The sequence below is a fragment of the Zootoca vivipara genome, chromosome 11 (genome assembly GCF_965207765.1).
Source record: "Zootoca vivipara chromosome 11, rZooViv2.hap1.1, whole genome shotgun sequence".
Taxonomy (NCBI): Eukaryota; Metazoa; Chordata; class Lepidosauria; order Squamata; family Lacertidae; genus Zootoca; species Zootoca vivipara.
The window spans coordinates 45,012,815-45,038,104 of record NC_142594.1 but is presented as its reverse complement, the minus strand read 5'-3'; the positions used below and the strand labels follow the sequence as shown (position 1 = coordinate 45,038,104).

The 25,290-nt window shown below is 44.2% G+C and overlaps 1 protein-coding gene across 5 annotated transcripts in view; it reads right to left on the bottom strand.

The window, feature by feature from the left end:
* The window catches only part of DIP2C (DIP2 acetate--CoA ligase C (putative)), a 306,453-nt gene extending 281,838 nt beyond the window's left edge, over positions 1-24,615 (bottom strand). For 4 of the 5 annotated variants that reach the window (XM_035128997.3, XM_035129000.3, XM_035129001.3 and 1 more), the window contains exon 1: positions 23,840-24,615. In XM_035128997.3, the coding sequence (XP_034984888.1) occupies positions 23,840-23,924 (85 nt within the window). In that variant the 5' untranslated portion in view covers positions 23,925-24,615. The remainder of the gene's footprint in view (positions 1-23,839) is intronic. The other variant, XM_035128998.3, reaches the window with a different exon arrangement.
* Between the last annotated feature and the right edge of the window lie 675 nt (positions 24,616-25,290).

Below are 25,290 nucleotides of genomic sequence, written 5' to 3'. Positions count from 1 at the left end.
AAGAATGGATAGGTTTGATCTTCTTGCAGTCCATGGGACTCTCAAGAGTCTCCTCCAGCACCATAATTCAAAAATATCAATTCTTCGGCAATCAGCCTTCTTTATTGTCCAGCTCTCACTTCCATACATCACTACTTGATAGCCTTATTGAAACCAAAGAATATGTCCAATCCCCTTTTGGAGTAGTGGAAGCTGGCAGTCATTGCTACATGTTTGGGTGGCAAATTCTACAGCATAACTGTGCTCTCGATTTTTGACATACATCATGCTCCACAAAGCTATCAGTTGAACAAAGAGTCTGCGCCTGCTAAGGAAAGTTCTTTTGTGGATTTTTCTTTCAGATTACTCAGACCAGCTCAGCAAAGGGTCAGAAGAAGAAGAAGAAGAATTTTCCATAGTATTTCTCCTGCGGTTTAAAAATTTGGCAGGCCGTGTTACATTTACATCAGCACGCCCAAACCTACTTAGTTAATATATGAAGAAACTGCTGACACCTAATAGCTAATTACTAACTTTGACTGCTCACAGCCACTTGGCCTCGAGAGAAGTTAAGGTTCAAAAAGATAAAAAGTGCATTCCAGCAGGAAACAAATCCCAGGGTTTTTTCTTCAGGGGGTGGAGACTGAATCCTTGCAGCTAATGGGTCTCAGGCAGGGAAGAGTTAGGAAGTGTGGTTTTCGAAACGAAGGAGGGTATTCCATCACCGCTTCAGTAATCCACACATCTGCAAGAAAAAGGACCCATCCCTTAGACCAGCGACAGGAAAACTGAAGCCTTCCAGCTGTTGTAGGACTACAAACTCAATAATCCCTGACTACCAGCCATGTTGACTGGGGCTGATGGGAGCTGGAGTCCTACCATAGCTGGAAGGCCTGAGGTTGCCCACCTGGGGCAAATGTCAAGGAATCCCATGAACTTCTAAATAGGATCTTCAAGTGATGGGTTGGGACTCCCAACACTGTGTCAACACTGTGTCCGCTAAATGTTTTTGGGGACACCTCCCCAACTCCCATTAGCACTAGCCAGCACAGTTGGTGATCAGAGATGAGAATTGTTATAGCCCAAAAATATCTGAAGAGCATCACTTTGGCTACCCCAGGGGTTCTCAGAAGGTGTGGCAGGAGAAGAAGGAAAGTGTGGTCGGAAGATACAAGAACAAAGTAACATTTTAAAATTTCATTTGTGCTGACGAGGAGATGAGAGTTTGTTTGTCTCAAATTAGACCTCATACAAATGAGATTATCTGCCAAAGGCAAGCTCACACCTCATTTGGTTTGTATACATACTTAAGCTACATATGTAAGGAGCTTGTTTATAATTACATTTTGGGAATGATTCATGTTCTTACGTTGTTGCATTGTTTTATATTTTATAGGTGCCCCATGATCATATGATAAAGTGGTTGTGTTCTATGTTATAAATCAGGCACGGCTAGGAGTGGTTTCTTTTTGTTTTCGAATGTATTTCTTATCAAAAAAAATTTTTTAAATGGTGTGGCACGAGAAAAATATTATACTAAAAGTATGGCCCAGAGAAAAAAAGTTTGAGAACCACCGGACTACCTCCTCTGCTACTACCATGTTTCTGATAAAATAAGACACCGTCTTATATTTATTTTACTTAAGAAAATAAGCCTATGGCTTATTTTCGGGGGGTGTCTTATTTTATTTTATTTAATTACCGGTAAGTTGTTGCTGCTGCTCAAGCGCTGACAAAGCGCCCAGCAGCACGTGCCGCATGTAACCCCGAGCCAGTGGGACCCGCTGAAGCACCGACAAAGCGCCCAGCAGCGTGCGCCGCATGGAGCCCCGAGCCAGCGGGACCCGCTGAAGCGCTGACAAAGTGCTTGGCAGCGCTGCGCAGAGCGCCTCGAGCCGCAGGAGGAGGAGGATTCAAAGTGCTACAGAGCACTGCTGGGTCCCGCTGGCTCGGGGCGCTCCGCATGGCGTTGCTGGGCACTTTGTCGGCGCTTCAGCGGGGCCCACAGCACGCACCGCACGACAAAGAGCTGACAAAGCGCCCAGCAGTGCTACAAGGAGCACCCCGAGCCAGCGGGGCCCAGCAGTGCTCTGTAGCACTTTGAATCCTCCTCCTCCTGCTGCGGCTCGGGGTGCTCTGCCTCGGGGATCCACATCGGACATTGCTGGATCCCGCTGGCTTGGGGCTCCACGCGGCGCGCGCTGCTGGGCATTGCTGGCTCCCACTGGCTCGGGGCTCCACGCGGCGCACGCTGCTGGGTGTTTTCGCAAGGCCCTCTAGAACTGCACTTAGAACTACGGCTTATTTTCGGGGTATGTCTTATATTTTTTGAACGCATGAAAATCATGCCATGGCTTATTTTATAGGCACGTCTTATTTTATGAGAAACACAGTAGATCATAGCCTTGTCTAACGTGGCAACAGCAGCACTGTGACTCTACAAACGCATAGTTTGAGCTAAAGGTGAGCTATGATGTGGGGTAGAAATTTTCACAGTGCTTTATTTTTCAAGTTCATGAATGGATACCAATTGTAAATGTAATACCAGGCAAGCTTGACCGTTCCAAAGTTTTTAGCTTTGTTTGGTAAATATGAGTACAACAAATATGCGAAACTAGATCACTTTTTTGGTTCAGAACCTATTTCAGCATGACAACCACATTCTTTTGTGCCGAACCTTCTGGGGGCTGCATGTCATTGCTGGGCATGGCCAAAATCAAAAGTTTATAAGAGTACAGGATACAAATCTTTCGTTTCTCCAGTAGGTTACACGGTAGGCATGCAGAAATTAGAAGCTGTAGATCACATGCAAACAAAACACCCCTATCCACCCTTCATCCAGGCCGGCAAGAAGTGTGATCATAGTTCAAGGTCACATTCCAGCACAGAGAAAGCACTTGAGCAGGGCTGGTGAGAAGTGTCAGATGGGAAGGTGCTTAGGGAGAGTTTTGTGAAGAGACCTGGAGGATTGCATTTGCTCCCCCCCCCCAAAAAAAACCATATGAATTTCCCCAAACCTGCATTGGGATATCATTTTTTCCCCCAGTGAAAGCTGAAAAATGTCCCATGCAAATTAGGATACTTTCACTTGGGAATGTTTTTCCAATTCAAAATTATACATCAAGCACACATCACTGAAGGGCAGTTCCAGATCTGGAAATGTTAAAGGGTTCTGTTGTACTAATTCAGCCTGTAATTAAAACATATATAAAAGTGAAACAAGTTCATAGTGCTTCCCTTCCTCCACGTTCCTCTGTTGTATCTCCAGATTAGAAGATCTTCAGCAAAGAGACTTGTCCCCTTGTGCTCTGTAAAGCACCTTGCACACCAATGCAGCTAAATATCCACAAATTTAAATGAATTAATAAGATAATAATTAACATAACAAAAGAATGATGGGTATGCCTTAATCTTGGGTGCACTGAGTGTCACCCATTCCTACCCACTGTTCATCATTACAGAGAAAGAAATGGAATTGTTTAGGCTCTACCCAATTTCTCCATCCAACCTCCTATTTTGAAGATTGATTTAACAGAGATTATGTATTTGAATAAATGTGGTACAGCACAGTTCATTTGATGCTGGCATTATAACAGTGAGAAAGAGAGGCATACATGACCTTATGACTTCTCCCAAGGTTAGGAATCTGCTTTCTTTTTATAGACCTTCCCTAGGCTAGCAAACATCTGTCAGAAAATATACTTCTCAATCCTCAGAAATAACTCAATTAATATTCTTGGGCTGCAGTGCTTCGTAATACTGTGACATTATGAAAATAAGGCTTATCCAAATCTTAACTCAATACCCTGTGCTGTAATTCAATTGCAGGCAATCACACAAATATAGCACTAGTAAAAAAATAATAAGAATAATAATGGTATCTTTCTTCAGTATTAGGCCATTATGCAGATGAGATACTTCTCCAGAGTTAAAAATACTTAAATTGACAAATGATGTTGCTTTCCTTCTCTTCCCCAACCCCCTTTCCCCTGATAAACTGAGACACAGGACAGGAAGCTGAAAAGCATTCCTCACCACTTACATAGCAGGTGCCTTCATGAATATGTAAAGGTGATCGGAAGATACATAATCTGGGCTTTATACCTGAACAATGCAAACAGCTGTCATCATGCAGAAAGTAAAATATCATTCTACATCAGAGATTCTTTTTCGAGTTACTACCTATGCAAGTCACATTTGTGTTAGAGGAGGTTTTCGCTTACCCTACCGTTTTTCCTAAATAATGTACGGTATGTCAACATTAAACACTGAAACACTGGTTTTTGCTTGAAGAACTCATGTCCAATGCACACTCGGCCTTGGGCAAGTTCCCGTTTCTCAACCTAACCTACCTCACAGAGCTGTTGTGAGATTAAGACACCCACACCAACAGCATTCCTAGAGCACAAAATACAAATATAACTAGCAAACAGGAACAGCAGACGCACCCTTCTTGAGCAGCACTTGGGAAAGAGAAAAGAAGGGCAGTATCTACCTAGGTTTTACCACTTTCTACCCCATGCAGTGTGCTCAAATGTTTAACTATATCAGGCATCCCCAAACTGCGGCCCTCCAGATGTTTTGGACTACAACTCCCATGATCCCTAGCTAACAGGACCAGTGGTCAGGGATGATGGGAATTGTAGTCAAAAAACATCTGGAGGGCCGAAGTTTGAGGATGCCTGAACTATATCAACAACAAAGTTTATCCCCCACCCGCACAAACCGCTGCTCTAAATTAGGCTGCTGAAACAAGAGGGGGAAGCTTAGATGAAAACCAGGTGTGGTTGTTGTGTGAATGGACTGAGAGCTCAGTTCTAGTGCTGAAAACAAATACTTGGCCTGAGCATGTTTGAGTCCAGGGCGTTTCCCTTAATTCTGTGCCCATCCTTCTCAGCCTGGTTCTGGCTGGTGGACCCCAGGGTTCTAGTGGAAAACGAAAGCCTGAATTTTGTCTACCCTGGGCTTTGTGAGAGCTTACACACCATCACAATCACCACCACCAAACACACTTCTCCACTGAGACTGCTGGTTGCCAGCAGTACATTTGCAGCTGCATGAGGAAACCTCTCCAACAGGCTCCGACGACTGTGCACGCTCGCTCCCTTTGCAAACACACCAATGCAGATAATTATCTGAACAAAAACCTAGAAAGTATGTTAATATATTTTCCATTTCCTTGTCTGCTTAAGAGAATTATACTCTAGAAACAGGAAAAGGAAAGGGGAGGGGGGAGAACTGGACGTTACTGCTGCTTCCCTCTAGACATATGTCAGAACCACTGAAATGCAACAGATTTCATACTTTAGTCTGAGCATAATGGGCTGTGTTGAGAAAGCAGCTCCTTGCGGAGCAATCAAACTCTTGCTTAAGCTGCACTGCAATGTATGCAGTGGAGCGGGATTGTTGTCATCTGCTTAACGCTGTTTTTCATTGGCAGCCAGAGGGCCCACAATGCCTCGAAGGCCCAGTAGTTGGTCCAAAATTTGCCAAATACAGATACACACACAGTGGTGACTGGCCCAACAGGAAAAGGGTTGTGATAGTGGGGTTTCAATAATGCTATTATTTTTTGGATTTTATTGTTTTTATAAACTCTAAATATTCTCTGGTTATATAAAGTACTATTTTTAAAAAATCTTGTTTCGTATTGTGCGGCCAAACCCATTACACTTGTGTAGTTGCCACAGCAGTAGACCTTAAGAACCAGAACAGAATAACTCAAAAGTCAGCAATACTCCACACAAACAGTGTTTCCAGGCCTACGCTCTGAAGGGCTCCTGCAACTTCTAAGAGTTCGGCAGAAAGGAAATTTCTGCACATGTAATTATTACCATCATTGCAGATGGAAAAATTCTCATTCTTTCCAATTCTTAAAAGCAAGGCACTGGTAAAAGGAAGGCACTGGTAAATATTTTACAAAAAGGAAACTAAGCTGGGGGAAACGTAAGTTTTCCTGAGCCCAGTCCACATGCAACACCGAGCCAAAGCATGGCTTAAGTGTGGGTGTGCAAGTCTGCACATACTCACATCAAAAGCCATGCTCACTTCACTCCTCTGTTGCTGCATTACCCAGAAAATAATCCATCACTGGGCTTAGCATTATGTCCAAACCCAGAGTTGTGGCTTGAACTCCCCAGACAAACCATGAACAAACCATGAGCCTGAGCTCGCACATAACACTAGGCCAGCAGCAAGGCAAGGAGGTTTTTGCTGACATGTTAACACTTAGCCGTGGTTTGGCTTAGAGCAGGCATCCCCAAACTTCGGCCCTCCAGATGTTTTGGACTACAGTTCCCATCTTCCCCAACCACTGGTCCTGTTAGCTAGGGATCATGGGAGTTGTAGGCCAAAACATCTGGAGGGCCGCAGTTTGGGGATGCCTGGCTTAGAGTTATGTGCAAACCTGGTCTACAGCCAAGAGGTGCGTAAGACTGCCAGATTATCACGAAGATGTGGTGCTTTTCCTTTTCCTGTACCCAGGGTGCTTAAACTCTATGGCTGCACACACACCATGCATTTAAAGCCCACTTTACGTTTCCGTGCGCTGCTCTGGTTCGCCAGAAGCGGCTTTGTCATGCTGGCCACATGACCCGGAAGCTGTCTGTGGACAAACGCCGGCTCCCTCAGCCTATAGACCGAGATGAGCACCGCAAACCCAGAGTCATCCGCGACTGGACCTAATAGTCAGGGATACCTTTACCTTTACCTTTAATAAAGCTATTGTTACTTTGAGATTATCACCTGCTAATTGCTGCGGCTAAGCCTGCTATGGAAAAGAACGGGGTGGTTGTGGGTTGGAAGGGCTGGTAAATTAAGATTAATGTAGGAAAGTATTGCACAGTCCAAACAGGTGATGAATTGGTTAATTCCCAGCCACAAGAGTGTTTGGATGCAAACTGAGGCCAGCACAGCTGAGAGGCCTAATTGACAATCAGCTTGAGCTGGGTCACAGCCAGGTACAGATAAAGGAAGCTGGGAAAGATCCAAAGGGGGGGGGATTAAGGGAGGAAAACCTAAAGCTACACCAAAGAGGAGCAGTTCCTTAGGTAAAATGGTTCAGCCCCTGATAAGAACAAAAGTTGTGGGTGGGTGGGTCGGTGGATCCAGAATTGGATTCCACAGTCACTTAAAGACTCATTGTTAAAACCCTGTTTATGGAAGACAATCTTACTCGGCGAAGAAGAAGAAGAAGAAGAAGAAGAAGAAGAAGAAGAAGAAGAAGAGTGAGTGTGTGTGTGTGTGTGTGTGTGTGTGTGTGTGTGTGTGTGAGAGAGAGAGAGAGAGAGAGAGAGAGAGAGAGAGAGAGAGAGAGAGAGAGAGAAGGAAGTGGGGATCCTGGTTTTTCCTGCTTAAGGAAGGCACAACAGGATGCTCACCAAATGGGGGCCAGGGACTAGCTACCGTGCTTCTCCGAAAATAAGACACCGTCTTATATTTATTTTTCCTTAAAAAACCCCACAGTGGCTTATTTTCAGGGGATGTCTTATTTTTTATTACGCGTCCAGCCTTGCCTCTTTCTTGGGGCCCTCCAGAACTGCGCCTATCACTATGTCTTATTTTCGGGGTATGGCTTATATTGCGCAAATGCTTAGAAATCCTGCTATGCCTTATTTTATGGGTATGTCTTATTTTAGGAGAAACAGGGTATATGCACACGCAAAACTTGAAAAGGTTCTAAAAAAGGTAGAAGTACCGTAGCAGCAGCAGCTAATCTCTAACCTGAAGGAGCGTCTCCACCCCCATCGTTCTGCCCGGACACTGAGGTCCAGCACCGAGGGTCTTCTGGCAGTTCCCTCGCTACGAGAAGCCAAGTTACAGGGAACCAGGCAGAGGGCCTTCTCGGTAGTGGCACCCACCCTGTGGTGTGCCCTCCCACCAGAGGTCAAAGAGAACAACAATTACCAGACCTTTAGAAGGCATCTCAAGGCAGCCCTGTTTAATGTTTGATTTTTGTATTTTAATGTTTTGTTGGAACCCGGCCAGATGGGCGGGATATAAATAATAAATTATTATTATTATTATTATTATTATTATTATTATTATTATTATTATATAACCTGTTTGCTTGATGTCCTCTTACCTGTTTTATTAATCTTGTACATTACTAGGTAGGCTGCAGTGAGGGAGACATAACTGAACAGACTACCAGTAGTACTATGCCTGTTCTAGGAGTGGTCTAACAAAAAAGAGCCAAAGTAGGAATCAATATTCTTAAGGATAGCAAATATGTTCTAGGCTCCCTTGCCACATAGAACTGCAGGGAACCATGCTCAACTCACAAGCAGCAGCAACCTACCGACCTCTGCAAGTGATTTTTAGGCTTGACTTAAGTTTAGCTTCAAGGGAGTATCTTGTTGATGAAACAAGAGAGACAAAGGAATCCTGAGTCTGAGTGAAGCAGGAATGGCACCGGAAGGCAAAGCGTTTTTTCCTCTTATGAACTATCTGCACTGAGGCATTCATTATTAAGAAGGTTCCTTGTATTAGTATTATATCAATATATGAAAACACACAACAGTAAAACTGACATGGCAATCTTTTGGTATTCTAAAAGGTTCTGGGAATTAGAACCAAAAAATATTCAGCAGAGAATCTCCAATCCTAAGCACTGAACTAGAAATATAAATAGCATCTGTGTATGGCAGCGTATACTTGTTTGTCTTGCTAACTAGAAATAATTGTCTGTCAGCAATTGTCATGCTACTCTGTAACATCTAGACACATCAAAGATGGGTTTTTAATCCCAGCCTGAAGGTTTCTTTCTCATTCTTTTAAGTGTGTTGTTATTGTTTTCAAGCCACCATTTGAAAAACTGCTGTCTTGAAGGCAACAACGTATTTAGGGCGCTTTTAGCATCCGCTGAGCTCCACTGCTGCTATTTGTCTTATAGACAATAAAGTACTAGCCAAACAATGGCTTGAATGTATCCAGCCTTTGTTTAAGATTAGTTACTTTGGGCAATTTCATGAAACTTTTTTGCATTCCTGGTTTTAATCCTATAAACTGCCAACAAGATCTTTGGAAATAATAACTTGCCAGATTCTGCAAGCCCCAAAATTTCTGCCACAGACCACTTTTACTTGTCGCCAGACCTTGTTGTTTCCACCGTTAAATGTAGTTATGTTTTATAGCAGAAAAGAGCTCATTGCCCCACTCACACTTTTGCCAAAATAAATTATAGAACAACAATCTTTCAAAGGAGGCCACACTACATAAAATTTAGGGTGGGTGAAAACATGATGGGTCGTGGCAAGGTTTTTATAGTCATCTGGATATAAGCTACTCATGGTTGGCTTTATAAAAGAAGCAGGAAATATTTAATGACAATTGAGATGATCCAAGATTCTGCGCATTTAGATACTAACTCAATTCAGGGGTGTCACTTTTGGGCACAGAAATGGGTTTGAAATATAGGTTCCAAAGTTTGATCTTTGATCAACTCAAAGATAAACTGCAAAAAAGGTATCTTAATACAAGTAATGGGACGTGGGTGGCGCTGTGGTCTAAACCACAGAGCCTAGGGCTTGCCGATCAGAAGGCTGGCGGTTCGAATCCCCGTGACGGGGTGAGCTCCCGTTGTTTGGTCCCAGCTCTTGCCCACCTAGCAGTTCGAAAGCACATCAAAGTGCAAGTAGATAAATAGGAACCGCTCCGGTGGGAAGGTAAATGGCGTTTTCGTGCGCTGCTCTGGTTTCAGTGTTCCGCTGCGCCAGAAGCAGCTTAGTCATGCTGGCCACATGACACGGAAGCTGTCTGCGGACAAACACCTATATTGGAAGCTGTCTGTGGACAAACACCCTCAGCCTATAGAGCGAGATGAGCGCGCAACCCCCGAGTCATCCGCAATTGGACCTAACGGTCAGGGGTAACTTTACCTTTAATACAAGTAATAAAAAATGCAATGTTATCAAATGCAGAACAGGTATCTTTGAGAAGTGGTGTGTGCCTCTGGCATACATCCTTGGTATTTTAGCCAATTTTAATTCTTCAAGAGTCTTAGTAAACTTAAGACTAATCCCATGAGTTTTGTAGCTGGCCACTGTCTTCCATCCACCTCTATTGCTGCTCCTGAATTTCTAGAGACTTCAGAATTCAAAATGTTTTTGGGTGTGTGTGAGAGAGAGTGTGTGTAGAGTCCCCTGAAGATAATCACTGGGTTGAAACAAGCCTATACATCCCTGTTCATTTACAGCACTTCTGTAGTCTCTTGCAGGTTTTAGGTGTCAATTGCCATGCCAAGTCGCTACCAGCCTAGACGGAGAGGATGTACACTGCTACCATTATGCCAGAGCAATGGTGGTAGCCATCAACTCTTACAACAGGTACTTCTGCTCTGTGTTCCCTCACTTCTGCCCTGGGTACGCTAAATGCTTCTTGTCAAATACAACAAGGTACAGTATACTTCTCCTGACATAGGGAGAAGAACTAGTTTCTCCAGTCTCTACAGATTCTGCATACCCTTTCTAGAGACACAGTAAAGGCAGGTGAGAGCCTCATTTTAAAACAAATCCGGTAGCTCTGGGATGCCTATAATGAGTTCACTACACTGTATGTCAGCTGGCTGTCCAACTAGATGCAGACACTGCATAAAACTATTCATATTAACCTATATTTCTAGAAGCTTGAGCTCTTGGAACATGTTTATAGGGATTCAAAACAACAAGAAAGTATATGAATCTCAACCTCAGGAGGGGAATACACAAGTAAGGATGGTGTTGGCAGAAGTCTGAGAGAATAGGACACCTAAGAAGAGGTGGAAAAGAGAAGGGTTGTATGTAGATGAGTGATAGATCAGGAAGTATTCTCTAGAATCAACAATGGAAGATCCTGTTTGTTTGTAAATGTTGTAGAAGATTCATTTTAGCTTCTGAATTTTCACCATATGCTCCCCACACATTTCCACACTTTTCTCTGCAATTGCAAAAGCTATGACCCTGGCGTGCTCTGGTCCATGGGGTCACGATGAGTCAGACACGACTCTTCAACAACAACAAACAACAACAACAAATGACCCTAAAGACATATAAAAAATCTTCAGATGCAAAATTCTGTACCAGTTTCTGACCTTACAGCAAAAGTTCTATCTGTGCACTGCTACACCTGGCATAAGCACCATTCGGACCCAGGCTTATCTCACAGTAAACAAGAGACTTTGGGGGCTGAAATAATGTGTTAGACAACGGTGCTCAACCCAGACCACTTTTCTTATTGAAAATAAGCAGCTGTAAGGTCCCAATATAGAGTATGGACTTCTGCTGATTTTCTACTGGGGCTAACAAAACCAAAACGCACTCCCTGCTGGCTGTATTTTGCTTCCAAAATTGCTGCTTACTGCAAATAATCTGGATCAGGAGCACATTCTGGATCAGGGTCCACTGCAGCTTTTTCTCCAAAATACAAACCACCAAATAAAGTATGTTTACTTTAACAGGTGGCTATCGTTGAATGTAATTTGGTTATCTGGCTCGGACTGCAAGAAGATCAAACCTATCCATTCTGAAGTTAATCAGCCCTAATGCTCACTGGAAGGACAGATCCTGAAGCTGAGGCTCCAATACTTTGGCCACCTCATGAGAAGAGAAGACTCCCTGGAAAAGACCCTGATGTTGGGAAAGATTGAGGGCACAAGGAGAAGGGCACAACAGAGGCAAGATGGTTGGACAGTGTTCTCGAAGCTACGAACATGAGTTTGACCAAACTGCGGGAGGCAGTGAAAGACAGGAGTGCCTGGCGTGCTATGGTCCATGGGGTCATGAAGAGTCGGACACAACTAAACAACAACAAACAACAACAAGCTATGTAACTGGAGGGACGCGGGTGGCGCTGTGGTCTAAACCACTGAGCCTCTTGGGCTTGCCGATCATAAGGTTGGTGGTTCGAATCCCCATGACGGGGTGAGCTCCCGTTGCTTGGTCCCAGCTCCTGCCAACCTAGCAGTTCGAAAGCACACCCAAAAGTGCAAGTAGATAGACCGCTCCGGCGGGAAGGCAAACAGCGTTTCTGTGCACTGCTCTGGTTTCGGTGTTCCGCTGCGCCAGAAGCAGCTTAGTCATGCTGACCACGTGACTCGGAAAAACTGTCTGCAGACAAATGCCGGCTCCCTCGGCCTGTAAAGCGAGATGAGCGCCACAATCCCAGAGTCGTCCACGACTGGACTTAACTGTCAGGGGTCCTTTACCTTTTTACCTTTAGCTATGTAACTAACTCCCAACTTCTAGATTTCCTTTTTGTCCCTACCTATTCTTTCCCGCCCTCCTTTTCAGCCATCTCTTAATGGCTAGGCTTGCTCAGTAGAGAGAAGGGATGGATTGGGGTCAGTGAGTGCATACATAATTTTGCAAGCTTTAAGAGTCTGTCAAGTCCTCCAATACTGTGGCAATTTCTTACTGAGCAGCAAGCTATCATGCCTGACAGTTGCTGCAGAATTAAAGCGGCAATGCTAAATGGGAAAAAGATATATATGTGTTCTGCTTGATAGTTAACACAGAAAGCCGCCACCAAAAAAATTAAAGTGCAGCTGGTGCATTCATCAGCGTGAATGAAATATTGCACCTTTAGGATCTTCTCTCTCATGCAAACACACAAGTGTGTTACTCTATGAAAACCTGAAGGGAGCTATTGCTGCCCCTTTAGAGAAACATTCATTATTCTACAGCAGTCTACAAACATGTTCATGTTATTCCAAAAATATTGCAGTTGCAAGTCAACCACTGATTCTCTTTTTAATCTTTCTTTTTTCCTTAAGGGAACATTTATCATCGCCATTGACTGATTACGGAATATTTGGAACTGCCAGCCTTAATTGAAAATGCCACTAAATATAGAAACTCATTTTTAAGTATATAGTTCTTAAAGGACAACATGGGCAGCCCAATCCGCAGCCTACTTAAACTGAATTATTTGCATTTGAACAGGCTTAATTAACAGGTTCAATTCCAGTGATTTCAACAGGACAAAGTGAACTTAAATCAAAGTGGGTTTTTTTTAAGCTGAACTGTAAATTGCCACACCGAACACAAATATCTGAATGTCACAGCCAAGAAAGACTTGCAATTGGAAGAAAGGGGCTGTGTAAATGTGTGACAATATTGTAATGGTAACAGGTAAAGAATGACAACTGATTTGGCAAAGGACCACACAAATAAAACAAATTACAAGCTGTTCTGCTTTACTATTAATAACAGAACGAACAATTCAGATTTATGTAACACAGCATCACAAGAAAGCCCAGTGCCCAGTGTGTGTCAGTGATAAAGGTAATGCTCATGTTTTAATCCAAACACTAAAGCAAACTCTGGCAAAACCACAGCTCTGTGGAGATAGTTCTAAATGTTTATTGTACAGGACGAGTTTCTACCATGCCAACACATCTTTGGGCATGAGAATGAGCATGTTTCCTGTAATCTACCAGATTAATTTTAAACCTACCGTAAATCATCTAAAGTATTTTTTTATTACTTTATTGTGTTTTCAACGGCATATTCTTGAGTGTTCAAGTTAAAACAAACAAAACAGGCTAGATAAAAAAAAGAGTTGGGGACCCTTGGGTGCAGTCTTGTGAGATCTGAAAACTCTACTGGACAGGTGAAGGTGCACATTTTACCTCTTTACACACACACACACACACACACACACACACACACACACGTTCAATAATGTAACTGAGACAACTGTAGCAGCAAGGAGCGCTGTGAGAATTTGTTGGAAGGATACCTATTGCAGGCCTCTAGAATTTCACTGGAAGAGATAGCAAAGACGCTAGGGAAAAATCCTGGAAGATCATAATGTACTCATGAGCCCAGAAAGAAGTAAGATTATATCCCAAGATCATAGGGTTGTGGAAAGCCTGATGATAGTTTATTCATACTTCCTACTCTTAGAAACAGCCCTTTGGTACAGATTCCGTTGGCAAGGATCTTCATAGGGCGCTAACCAAGGTTTCTGACTTTTAACTAGTCAGCATATCTAGGGATGTGGATTTGGCCTCTTCGTGCACGGGGAAGCTTGCCAGCCACATTATCTTTGTGAAAGCTCTCTTATTTTTTGCTGACAGCACTCAGTATGGTACATGGGAGACCTTGCTCCTTTATGAAGGAGGAAGACACATAAGGAACAGAAGAAGAGGGAGAAAGGGAGGGGGGGGAATTGCCAAAAATCAAGCTGCACACAATGATCTAATAAATAAAAAAAACAACCACAAATTAATCTCTAGAGAGAGGCTGAGAAGATGCCATTCCAAAAGCACGGTACAAGCAAAGAACTGATTATACACTCAGAACTTTATAGATAATGACTACCAGTGACTTTCACTGAGCTACAGACCTTCTTCCTCCGTTGACTGAGAAATAAGTCCAGTGAGTCCGGTTGAACTTACTAGGTACTACATAAATGGGTGTGGGATTTCAGCTAAAACATTTCAAACAAATAAAAAGAAGCTTAAAAGCTGGTATAGGAACATGCCTTCACCTCACAAATTTGTTTGAGGCATCTTGCAAAATACTTTTTTATTTATTTATGCTGGTTAGCTGACTGGGGGGAGATATTTTGTCATTCTCATGGTACTGTGGTGTAAAGGAAACCTGATTTATTGTGGTAGCTTGATTTTTTTCAGATTGTTTGATTTTATTGCGTGCCATATATTTTTACGTTGTACCCTGCCTTGGAATTGATTTTAAAATGAAGAGTGGGTTATAAATTACCTAAATAAATGAAAAGGTTTTCGACTGGATCCTATACATAGGGTGCTTGGGAGAAAGCCCTTCTGAACTCGCTATGACATTTCCATTGTATCCGATATTAGTCTTGGATATGAGTAGGCCCACTGAAATTAAAGGACATGAGTAACTTGAGTAGGCACATTTATTTCAGTGGGTCTACTATGAGTAACACTTTGATACAACCCCATGTATTGATGAAACCACTTGAGGCATGCAAAACTCTATTTCCAGAGCCTTTCAGTAGTTGTAAAGTGTTGATACACTTTTTAAAGAGATTATCTCAGGGCTTTGATAATCTTACAAATACACTTCTAAAACTCCACAAGCATTCATATCATTGGCTGCAAAACACACCGTACATTTAAATCACATGCCCCCAAAATAGTCTTGGAAACTGTAGTTTGTTAAGGGCATTGGGAATTGTACAGTTCCCAGGAACCTTGTAGGGGGAGAAGTTTCAAATATATGGTGTGCATCCAGCAATTGTCTCCAAACTATCCCAGAAAACAAGACGATGAATCCTGTAAACTGTTACCTCAGGGCTGAAAAGCTTGAGACTTATAAATATTCAAAGAACACCTGGCTTGGGGACTTAAGATCTGTTACATCAAACCTCAAGAACAGGCACCCCCAACCTGCGGCCCTCCAGATGTTTTGGCCTACAACTCCCATGATCCCTAGCTAACAGGGCCAGTGGTCGGGAAAGATGGGAACTGTAGTCCAAAACATCTGGAGGGCGGAAGTTTGGGGATGCCTGCTCAAGAACCTTGGCTCAGCCACACAAGCTTCATACTTCAGTGTCGATGGAAGTTCTTGCAGACTTATGGAAGCACCAAATAAACCTACTAGAAAAAAGGCAAGCATATTTTCAAAGAGATGAAGAACTTGGGCATCAACTGTACTCAGGTGCTTCTACTTTTAATCACTTTATTTTCTTACATGTCCAGTCCCCACCTCTCTTCCACCATGGAAATCTGCCACAGTTCCCAGTTCTCATGGTTGTACAGAAACTTGTTGCTATTGATTCAGAGAGTGAAGAGCATTGGCATGTAGATGTGGGGTAACCGGAATATCCATAAAGCCATTATGTTTCTTAATCCAGCCCTGTGTTGGACTTCTTCCTTTACCAATGTCTTAGAACAAGTCAAATGACCAGCTCGACAGGCAGCCAACTTAGGCTTGGTACGTTTCTCATGAATGCAGAACAGGCAAACTATATCTGGCCATCGAGTTTATATTTTTATGATGGCTAAATAGAGTTTCTCTCTCTCTTGTCTCTTATAAATATCAGTGAACAGAAGAGTATACATGGAAGGAAGCCCTACTGAAATCAGTGAGAATGACTTCCATGGAATATGATTGCAGGATCACACCTTCCTAGAAGATCATACGGTACTGCCACTGCTGTACTTTAAGCAAAGCGCTTACACATCTCTCCCGTTCTCAAAATAGACCAGAAACACCTCCAGTGAAGTTTACAGCAGTGTCATAAAATTAAGCCTCAGTGCTTACCTTGAGACCTGTCATTTAGAGTGCACAACACATTTTCACCTTCTCTGAGAGATTAGGCTAGCTTACACACAGGGGACATGGATAGGTTTCCTGGTAAGCTTTTGGAGCCCCTTGTCTGGATGCAGCTCAGCTTCCAGCTCACATTAAAGAAAATAACCGAATCAGAAATCTTGAATTCCATCCGTGGGGCCTTTAAGGAGGAACATTATCAGCTGGCTTAAACTCTGCCATTTAGAAACACACATTCCGTCTCTTTCTTTTTTAAATCAAGGGTTAAAAACCTGGGCCTATAACACGACAAAAGAAAATTGCATCCACTATTTGTGCATTACTTGTCTATCCTGATGTCCCTTTGGAAAACTCTTAGTCAGTTTTTCATCCATCCTTCAACCACACTGAGGCCTACTTATCTCTTGCAAGGCAACAGCATCATGTGCCTGCATAACATTATTCAGATTACTGATAGTCATTCAACGTGTAGTACTTATTACCGATGAGAAACAACAATGTCTGAAGTGCTTTACTCTTTTTATTTGTGTTTTTCCTTTCCTTCAGTAACCTTGCAACATAACTATTGTTCCCATTTTACAGATAGGGAATCAAAACTGATAAAAATGACCAAGACCCAAGGTATGAACAACTTGTATGGGATTTGATTCCAGGCCTCTCCAACATAAATGCACCACCTTTGATTGCGATGAATCCTCAAAAGTGACAGAAAAAAATTGGATGAGGACTCTTAAAGCAAAATCTCCTACTACTTCTCAGTTGAGCAAATCAAGCTATCAAAAGCAAAAGAAAATAACTAGCTTTTGTACTCTATAAGGCAGGTTTATCTTGCCTGGGCTGGATTGGTCCCACGGAGATCCCTCCGTGGGCCGGATCACTCGCTGCGCCGGTTTAGCGCAGCACGCAACTTGGTTTGGGGGCGGCTTGTGGGCCAGTCAAACAATCTCCACGGGCCGTTTCCAGCCCATGGGCCTTACGTTGCTGACCCCTGCCCTAAGGTAACATACACTTGTGGTGATTAGTGTAGAAAGCAGAACTAGTTCTAAGCAAAAGGGAATTTCTAAAACAATAAATACACCAAGGGCACCTGCAGGATTTTCCTGGTGGGGGCAGGAGGGAAGGGTACATACTCCAAATAAATAAACAAGCAAATGAAGCTAAAATCAGGGAACAGGTCTATTATTTCTGGTAGATGTGATGACTGAGTTATGGTGACGCCTGGGTATATCCAGCCTCTGACAAACCAGTACAGGCAGGTCTACTCTCCATTGTTTCCCAATGGGTAAAAACCTATTGTCCATCTATGGGTAGACATAGCATCAACTAACTGTTGAAACTCTGCCTTTTTTGCCTTGCCTCCCTTCACCCACTCCAGACCTTCATTAATTGCATTGGTGCTACAATCAACTTCACACACACAAACACACTGCAATTGCTTAAAAAAAATAAATCAGTATGCCAGGATAACAACACTGAACTACAGCTCCCTGCTCCAACCAGCAAAGTGGTATAACACTTGGCTACTTTGCAAGGCTAGCATAATAAAGTCAGAGCATAAGAAGAGGCTGCTGGATGAGGCCAATGGCCCATCTAGTCCAGCATCCTGCTCTCACAGCAGCCACCCAGATGCCTTTGGGAAACTTGCAAGTGGGATTGGAACGCATGACAGCTCTCCCCTCCTGTGGTTTCCAGCTGCTGGGACGCAGAGACAATACTACCTCCAACTGTGGAGGGAGAGCAAAAGGTAAAGGTAAAGGACCCCTGGATGGTTAAGTCCAGTCAAAGGCAACGATGGGGTTGCGGTGCTCATCTCGCTTTCTGGCCGAGGGAGCTGGCGTTTGTCCACAGACAGCTTTCTGGGTCATGTGGCCATCAGGACTAAACTGCTTCTGGTGCAACGGAACACTGTGACGGAAACCAGGGTGCACGGAAACGCCATTTACCTTCCTGCCACAGCAGTACCTATTTATCTACTTGCACTGGTGTGCTTTTGAACTGCTATGTTGGCAGGAGCTGGGACAGAGCAACGGGAGCTCACTCCATCATGGGGATTCTAACCACCGACCTTCCGATCGACAAGCCCAAGAGGCTCAGTGGTTTAGACCACAGCGCCACCCGCGTCCCTGGAGGGAGAGCATAGCCAACCTGGCTAGTAGCTCTTGATTGACTTATACTCCATGAACCCAAAGTCACAGCCCTGCCCCCAAGTACAGGTACAATAATTGTGGGTGTTGCCTCCATTGGTAAAGTGGCACAACGGTCACTTCTCCACAGCACAAAAGCCATTTTTAAAAACCAGCAAAAAGCTTTCTTCTCTTGAGAGTAGAATGGGGTAGCCGATATGGTCCCTGCCAGATTTTGTGGACTACAACTCCCATCATCCCTTACCCCTGGCTGTGCTGGCTGGGAGCTGTAGTCCGAATCATTTGGAGATCATTGCGCCTGCTATATACCTGGTCCAGGCAATAGGGCATGTCATTCTAGCCTTGCCTGCGTCTAATTGGTTAGGTTTGCTTTCCTAGATGTCAGCCGTTGCTATGACTTCATTCGTTGACGAAAATGATAACACAAAGGTGGGAGGGGGATGTATTCTCACAAAACAAATGAGAAAACCCCAGGTTCATCCCCCTGGCATCCCCAGGTAGGGCTGGAAATCTGAATATTACTTCTCATGTCCCTCCCTTCTGGAACACTTGTGAATCACACTCAACAGAACTCTCAGAAGCAGCGAAAAGCGCATCATTCCATCGGTAGAGTTTGATGGACCTTGATCATGTCGACTGCAGGCACTTATGCCCTATGTGCCAAACATACCAGCTCCATCTGCAGTCAACACACCCATTGCACAAGATGCCTACACAATCTTAGGAAAGGGTCTGGTTGAACAAAGTGGCATGCCTCTAAGAATGATAATGATAACCCACATCATCTAAAAACCTAGTTCCTGTGCTACATCACGTACTCCATGCAACCTAGGATGCACACCATTTGCAAGTGAAACATGTCTTCTGTGTTTTGTGGCAGAGCTGCTTGCTACTCATTCATGCAGGGTACATGGTCGACAACATATGGCCCGGTGAAACCCAAGTGTGTTTAATCAAGTGTGATTTGGTTCTAGTAACTTCAAGAAGGCTAAGCTGACTTAAGTATGCTGCGGGTTGTGAATCAGGCTGTTTGCTAGGGAATTGATTCATTGCAGAGGGTGGTTTATTGGTTTGTTCTTATTATGCATTTTGTGTTTTTTTATTTTTATGTTTCTATGCTGTGAACCGCCCTGAGATCTTCGAATGAAGGGCAGCATACAAATTTAATAAATAAATAAATGAACCGGAATACATACATAAGCAAGGTCAAACGACGCAACGCAGATTCTACGCGCACAGAGCCCTTAATTCACGAAAATGATGCCCCGTAACTGCTGCAAAGGAGGAGTTGGGAACCTTTTCCAGCCCAAGGGCCGCATGCCCACACAAGCAACATCCCGGGGGCCACAGGCCAGTGGTTAAAAGTGGGCAGAGCAATGGGTCCGATACTTGCATTTGCACCAGGTGCTAAAATCTAACCACACGAAAGTCAGGGGTTTTGACACGCCTCCTCATTCAGGCTATGAAGAGACATGATCAGAATTCAAAGACACATTCCAGGCAGGCAAAAGCACTGAAACAGTGTGATCCAGGCTCAGTGGCAGGTGCAGAGAGGTAGGTCAGACAGAGAAACCTACAATTCCCCACCCCTGCTATATTAAGTACTGTATGTGCTTACTGTGGGTTAAACCACTGAGCCTAGGGCTTGCTGATCAGAAGGTCGGCGGTTCGAATCCCTATGACGGGGTGAGCTCCCATTGCTTGGTCCCAGCTCCTGCCAACCTGGCAGTTTGAAAGCACATCAAAATGCAAGTAGATAAATAGGAACCGCTACAGCGGGAAGGTAAATGCCGTTTCCATGTGCTGCTCTGGTTTTCCAGAAGCGGCTTTGTCATGCTGGCCACATGACCTGGAAGCTATACGCCGGCTCCCTCGGCCAATAATGCGAGATGAGCGCGCAAGCCCAGAGTCGGTCACGACTGGACCTAATGGTCAGGGGTCCCTTTACCTTTATGCTTAGGCTGCAATCCTCAACACAATCATTAGGGATTAAATCCTATTGAATGCAGCTGAATATACTTATGGGTAAACACGTTTAGGATCATGCTGCACCCAACAGCTTTGTAGCAGCTTCGCACCTATGTTTACTCAAAAGTAATTCCATCTGAATTCAAAGCAGTTTACTCTCAAATACGGTGAGTTTGGGATTATTGCCTTAGTGCTTGTATAAAGATTATTTCACGAAGTGGTAACAGTTGTTGCTATTTTTCCAGAGAAAGATGAATTGGAGCGACTACTGTATTATTAAAATGATACTCTGGCTGGTGAAATGTAGCAAGTTAGAGTCACTCAGAAAGAACCTTTAATAGGGCAGGTACTTCAGCTTGAAAGATCTAACAATCACATCTGTTCCCACGTTTTGGATAGTCTTCCTCAAAGGTGACTTTTAGGCAAACAAACACTTTTGCACATATGAAATCTACTCAAGTTCCCCTTTAATGTGCAAATGATATTTGCAGTCTTAAAACTGCAATGACACGCCCTGCAGTAATGTGTCAAGATTTAAGCTATATTAGCGATGCTAGTATAAAGTGACTTTTCCCAATTTCCCAACACTTCCAATTACTTTAGAGATCAGTGGAAGAAGCAGGTCCTTAGGTAAGTCCTCTTACAAACAACAACTATGCTTGTTTCTACTCTGAATAAGTGAGCATGAGGCCTTGCGACCCAATCCCATGGTTGTTTACAATTCCACATCCAAATTACGGTACTTCAAAGGGATTTGCTTACAAGAAATTTTGCATAGGATTGCTTCAGACATTAAATTCACTGGAAACATTTGCCTTTAAACAAAAAAAACACACACTACTTTATCAGAGCAAAGCCACTCCATATGATATAATTCCGCAACTCATAAATGAATGGCAGATTCACTGTAGATTTTCAATATTGGCTGGATAAACAATTTCTTTAAAATAATCCAAGCTACAGTAATCAAATTTGTTAGTTTGCATATGAAATCAAAAGAATATATATATATATATATATATATATATATATATATATATATATATAATTTGACTAATTTCATAGCAGCATCAAACACTCTGAAATAAGCATACTTTCACTGAAATCTTGTGTATGTTTACTGACCTGGGAGTAAGCCCTATTTAACATAGTAGGCCTTACTCCTGAGCAAGCACACATAAGACTGCACAACCACATCAAGAATGAACTTGATCCATCTATGTGTCTAAGTTGCTAATCACATCCCACTTAGTCAATATACATTGGAGGCGAGTTCCACACATTAGCCATCTGTTCTCTGCCTCAGAATTTCAACCTGCACTTTTATTATTTTTGAGGAATTCTGCACTGGCTCTACAAGTCTGATGCGTTTAATGTGTGCTGAAATGTTACCATTATTAACAGCATGCTTCTGTACATTGGCACAGTCTTCTGTGCATAAGGGTGGTACATTCAACATACTGTAGCAATCTTCCAGCCTCTCCCTGTTAGCTTAGAAAATGCCAAATCGATGTGCATAAAGCTTGAATAAGTCAATATTGCTTTAACCCTTGCTACAGTTGAGGTTTTTGCAGAACTGGCAAAAGGCACCGTCAGTATAAAGGCATGTAAAGAAGGCTAGCAACCCCAGCGATTTGGTCCTTGAGTCCTCTCCTCCCTCAGAAAGTGTTAAAAGAAAAATACAATGTCAACACCAGCTCCTCCCTGCTGATGGAAATGGTATGAGTGCAGTTTTACTTTCTGGCTAGAAGCCCTCATAAAACCGTTACACACACAGAGGGGACGATGACTGGGAATGGAAGAAGAAAAAAACACATTCTACATTTTGAACTATTCCAGTCCCCAATTTGAGACATACTGGGGACCCCACCCCCTTGTATTCAAACCGTTTTTTCTAATAACCTTCAAAAAAGATCAGCCTTTTTCAAAAACAAAACAAAACACCATATTCAGCAAGGGTTAGCAGCATTCCTTTCTCAGGCATTTGAACAGCCAGTAGGAGAGACGTATTCTGACTTATGCCTGAGAAATATCGAACCACATGAAATCTTACTGAAAATGTGTGTGGTTTCTGAATGCACACATTCCAAGTCAGCAACAAATGCAGGGGTTCCAAAACGCATACCTAAAATGCCATCCCTTTTCAGTGTTTATTATCCAAAGAATAAGAAAACAACCATAGGAAAAACGCTCATAATGCCCTTTGTAAACTTCCTGGAGCATCAGACTGGACCAAACTGTAGAACAATTGCACCCTCTTCAATAAAAACAAGAAAATTAAATTACGCAAAAGCCTAAAAACAAAACGAAAAAACCCCTCTGACCCCCCTCTGTTACTCAGTTTCAGAAATAAGCAAAATAATCTGTCGGTAAAAACAAGTAATAAAGGAAGACTTATTATTCACATCTGAAACTTGATTAAATAACGAATCTCACACATGGGCTTTGTATTATGTCACTGGATGTGTTCAAATAGCATTTGCACCAACATATATGGTAGGTGGGGGGAGGTGTTTTTGTCCTTTTCTTTTTTAGTAAAACTGTATTATCTTGGCAGGCTGAGAGAGAGTCCTTGTAAGCCCAGCCCTAAAGATTTTTCCATCCTCCGTAATAAAGCATGCAAGCAACATTGGAGCGGCAGATCTTCCTGCCAAAAAAGCCTCATTCCTCTATCTCTCCCAGCACTGTGGCAGGAAGAATAGCGAGAAAGGAAAGGAGGAGATAGGGTTTTCTTTTATCACCAGCCGAACACAACCTATATATTTATACACAGCCAGCCCAAATGGTACCGGAGGAGGAGGAGAAGGAGAAGAAGACAACAACAGGCGCCATCAAGAATCAATGGGCTCTTCCCCACCCCCTCAGCAAAATGACATTAATAACCAGTTTCCTAAGAAACTAAAAAGCAGGAGAAATAAATGTAGCAATCTCTTTCTCATCCTCCCTCCCCTTTTTGGGCCAAAAGCTTCAAGGAGAAAGAAGATGGGGGGGATGGAGGAATCTCAGCAGGGATTTTTTCACACACACACACACACACAGACCATTTCTTAGGCTATGTCACACACATACGAGGAGAAACTGACACCCACGGGAAACAATTACAACATGCCACATCCACACACACACAAAAATGGGATGGCGAGACGAGCTGGAGGCGAAAGGTTACACACTGCAGAGGGGACAAATCAACCTTCCAGAGATCATTTCAGATGCCGCCAGTTGCTCGCTCGCTCTCTCTCTCTCTCTCTCTCACACACACACACACACTCCTAACCTTGCACACCCCACCCTACCTTCCCTTCCTCCTCAGATCTCTCTCCCCCCAAAACACCACCTTCAATTCCCCAGAGGAATGGATGTTTCCCTCTCCACCTACACCCAGCACTTTTGATGCTGCGGCTCAGCTGTGCAGAGGGGAGGCACCGCGGAGGGCGAGGAAGAAATGGCTTTTTTTTAAAAAAAAAAACCACAATGTGCATTATTTTATTTCATTTTTGGTGCACTTACCTTCCGATAATTCCAGCTCCAGCTCAGCCAAGCGGGCTCTCACTTCCAGCGGCAGAGGGAGGCTCTCCAGGCTGCGATCCGCCATACTCGATCCAAGGAGATCTCCTCTCTTCCTCTCCTCTCGCTCTTGGCTGTGGCTTCTCTCCTCCTTTCTCTCCCTTGCGCTGCTGCGCGGATGTGGGTCTGGCTCTTTGTTTGCAATACAGAACCGGCAGAGAGAGGGACACACACAACACGCAATCGAAGAGGAGGAGGAGGAGGAGGAAGACGTGCCGGGGGGGCGGCGGAATGGAAAGGGAGGGCGGCAAATTAAAAACAAAAGCACCCAACCCTCCCCCCCGCGCGCTGGGGTGGCGGCGTCGGGGGCCTCGGGTCCTCTCCGGCGGTCTCAGCGGGGCATAAAGCGAGGAATCCACGCAGAGCCCAGCCCAGCTCAGCTCAGGCAGGGATGGGGTGGAGGGAACGCAGAGATTTTCCCCCTCCTCCCTCGCCGCCTGCTGCTGCTGCTTCTGCCTTCAGTGGAGCCCCGCCATGGCTGCTGTTGCTGCTGCTGCCGCCGCCTCCTCTTCTCCTTCCTCCTCCTCCTCTTTCCCCCTCGCAATCCTTTCGCATGGAGCTGAGCGGGCCCGCTGCAAGCTCGCCACAGACTCACGCACAGCGCGCCAGGGCGCAGCGCTCTCTCGCCTCGCTCGCTCGCTCGCTCCACCCCGGCCGCACGGCGGCTGCTGCTGCTGCTGCTGCTTTTTCGGCGGCGGCGGCGGCGGCGGTTGGAAACTGCGGAGCCGCTGCCGAAAGCTGCCGCTTCTGCTTCTGTCACCCGCGCACGTGACCCGCCTGGGCGCAGCTGTCCCCTAGAGGGAGCGCGGGAGCACCCAGCCCCTCCAGGGAAGCCTGCGCGCGCTCTTGAGGCGCCCGGCGCTGTGCTGGCTGAGAGCTTCTTCCCGCGCGCGCAGCAGGGTCAGCTCTTGTGAGGGCAGAGGCAGCGGATGGAGAAGGCACAAAACAACAACAACAACAACAACAACAACAACAACAACAACAACAACAACAACAACAACAACAACAACAACAACAACAACAACAACAACAACAACAACAACAGAAGAAGAAGAAGAAAAGCCTTTCATATGCAACTCCTAGGGGACCAAGGACCCTTGGCCGACCCCCAATAAAATGTTTTTTTATTCAATAAATTATGTTTTGTTTAACTTGGCATCCCTGGGCACGAGAGGTTCTTTTTGGCAGCCGGGGAAGCAGAAGTGGCTCGCATCCTCCTTCCGGGCAATAAAAATAAAAAAATACATTATTCGCTGCCTGTTCACGGCCACCCAAAGTAAGCTGTCTGATGTAGCCGCCTCACCTCACTCTACCTAATGCCAGGGCTGGAACTGTTTCTTTCTCAAATGTATATAGCCTGCTGTGTTAACAGTTAACAACTGTGGAAACAGTTC